General features: G+C 26.6%; 1 protein-coding gene across 1 annotated transcript; it reads left to right on the top strand.

Annotated features, from left to right (window-relative positions):
• Positions 1–312: 312 nt before the first annotated feature.
• ENU1_142300 (transporter, auxin efflux carrier (AEC) family protein) lies at positions 313–1,593 on the top strand (the record flags this gene model as incomplete). Its single annotated transcript, XM_008860366.1, has 1 exon — positions 313–1,593. The coding sequence occupies one exon, from the start codon at positions 313–315 to the stop codon at positions 1,591–1,593; it is 1,281 nt and encodes a 426-aa protein (XP_008858588.1).
• Between the last annotated feature and the right edge of the window lie 1,327 nt (positions 1,594–2,920).

Genomic DNA, 2,920 nt, shown 5'->3' with positions numbered 1-2,920 from the left:
TTCGTCTCCAACTGGGACTTTTTCTTGAAGTATTTGAAAAGCAGCTAATACAATAAAAAGAAAATTGAAATAAGACTTTATTTTGTGCTTCTCTTTTTTATACTTGAAAATCCAAGAATATTATTTTCTATTAAATATTAAAAAAAGTAAATACTTTAATAACAACTCTTTATTTTTTACGTCACAAATATTCAATAAATTCAACGTCAAGTTAAAAATAATTGTATCAACTTTGGTAGTGAGAAAAGGGTATTCATGTTTTTTACTAGGTTTTATTGAATATATCTTGAAATAAACTCAATTAATCAAATAATGACCAATTCTACTTGGGTTATTATTCGTGCATCGTTAGAGACAGTTGGTAAATTAGTATTAGTAGGTTTGTGTGGTTATGTTAGTGCTAAACGTGGGTTTTTAACAAAACCTGCTCTTGCAGCATTGTCTAAAGTTACATTCACATTTCCAATGTTTTGCACAATTGTAACACGTCTTTCTTCTTCTGTAGATAATCCAAAAGATATTTTAAATTGGTGGCCTCTGTTAGTTTCATGTTTTTCATTAATTGCCATTGCTGCATTCTTTATGAGAGGAATTGCATTTGTTTCAAACATGAGTACTAAAGATTCAAGAGTCTTTGTACACACTTTTTCTTTTGGAAATCCTACTGTTATTGCATTGGCAATCATTGATTCACTCACAACAGATACAACGTTGTTTGGGGAAGGTGCTGCTGCACAACAAGCAAAGAAAAGAGGAAGTGCATATATTTCAACACATTTATTTATGTTTTCTTTATTGTTTTGGATTCTTGGATATATCTACATTAATTTAAATAAAACAAATGATGAAGATACACTCCCATTAGTACAACCATCTGAACCATCAAAAGAAGCACTAAATGATCATAAAAATGATGATAAACCAACAGAACCAATATTTGAAGAAACTCCACATTGGTATGATCCTATTAGTAATAGTATTAAATTTGTATGGAATTTTATTATAAAGATATGGGATATATTCACTTCATTTGTTTCTAAACAATGGAATAGATTACCTAAAATGGTTAGAGAAATTATTAGTAAATTATTTAATCCAGCTTTCTTAGCTGTCTTTTTTGGAATGTTATTCTTATTTGTAAAACCATTATATAACTTTTTCTTCACAGGACCATTAAGAATTGTAGGAAATACGATGAAGGTATTAGACCAAGCAACAGTACCTTTATGTTTAATGATTGTTGGGGCAAATATGGCAAGAGGACCAGTAGCATCAGGTGTTAGTCCATGGACAATTATGTCCGGAATTGTTATGAAATATGCCATTCTTCCATTTGCATTTGTCAGTGTTATTTATCTTTGTTATTTGTATAACGTTTTTATTGATGATCCTGTCTTTGTTTTAATTATGTGTATTGAAAGTGCAACCCCACCTGTATTTAACACTATAGTCTTATGTACTCTTGCTTATCCTAAAGGGAATAAATTAGTTGCATCTTTAACGTTTTGGGGGTATCTCATTGATATTATAACACTAACAGTAGTTGTAGCTGTTTCATTATTATTAATCCAAGATGATCTTAACGTGAATTAACTTCTTAACAATTACTCTCGTATTTTATTTTATTTATTCTCAATAGAGTTTATTTAATAATAAATTTATTTAAAAAGAATAGTTAAGTGTTTGTGAACAAAGAACAGAAAAAAGATCTTAATAAAATATTTCATGGTTACTTTATTGTGGAGTGGTGTTTATTTTTTCTTAGTTATAGAGATTGTTGTGCTTGTTATTTTATTATTCCCATTACCATCTTTTATTGCTAAGAAAGTTCCATTCTTCCTTCGTCATGTACTGAAGAATAAAACTTTGTTCATTGTTGTTCTTTCAATATTAACTCTTTGCTTCTGTGAATCTATTAGAAGTCAAATAAAATGTTCTCATGAATTAGATGAACTTGGAGTTGATAATCCTCTTTTAAATAAAGTAACAATTAGCTCAAAGTTTGTTTTTTTATTGGTAGTTTAACTTCATATTTCTTTAAATAGTACTTACCATATCATAGTAAATTCAGAAGTGAAAGAAATATGTATTTGTCTGGATTTTCATTGTTTTTCATTTTTGTTATTTGGAGAGTTGGTGTCTTATATGAACAAATTGATCAAAAAGCAGAAAAAGAGAGGTCAAGTAAAGTTGAGTCTAAGGAAACAACCCCAGTTGAAGAAACTGAACGTCCAAAGACTGATTGAAATATTTAATCAGGTTTTTTATTTTTGAAATTCTTTTTTGTATTGGTTTCAATTAAACTGAGAATATTTCTTAAATAATATTATATTTAAGTGTTGCTGAATATTAATGTTAAATAAGTGTTTTATATAACTATAAAATATATTTTTGAGGAATAATAAAATTAATTTTCAACAAAATATAAACACAAATGAATAAATGATATAAAACTAAGTGATAAAAGAAAACGAGAAAGTCAATAGTTCAAAATTATTTTATAAATACACTAAAACTTTTTCGGTTTTGATTAACTTACTCAAATAAACAATTTCTAACAAATAAATAATTACTTGATTTATTAATATCACGAAAGGTGTAAAGGTTTTTTGAGGTTATATTTTAATTACATATTGTAATTCTCTTCTTTTGTGACTTTTATTTTTTTCTTTTTTTTTCATTCTTCATTTTTTATGAATTTCTTTGACATAATAAGCGTTTAATTTATTAAATAATCCAAGGATATACTCTTCTAGAAATTTTCTTCTTATACTTCCTTGTTAGAGTAATTGTATACTTATAAACAATAACTAGTTTATTTAGACGTTTTGTTCTGAAATAATAAAGATAAGTTTAATTGTACTAACCTTCTTATTACTTATTTAAATAGTAATTCACAAAATAAAAGTTTCTGATTGAA

This window comes from Entamoeba nuttalli (genome assembly GCF_000257125.1).
Source record: "Entamoeba nuttalli P19 unplaced genomic scaffold asmbl_5908, whole genome shotgun sequence".
NCBI lineage: Eukaryota > Evosea > Mastigamoebida > Endamoebidae > Entamoeba > Entamoeba nuttalli.
Note: the sequence above shows the minus strand (reverse complement) of the source record. Positions and strands in the feature narration are given on the sequence as shown.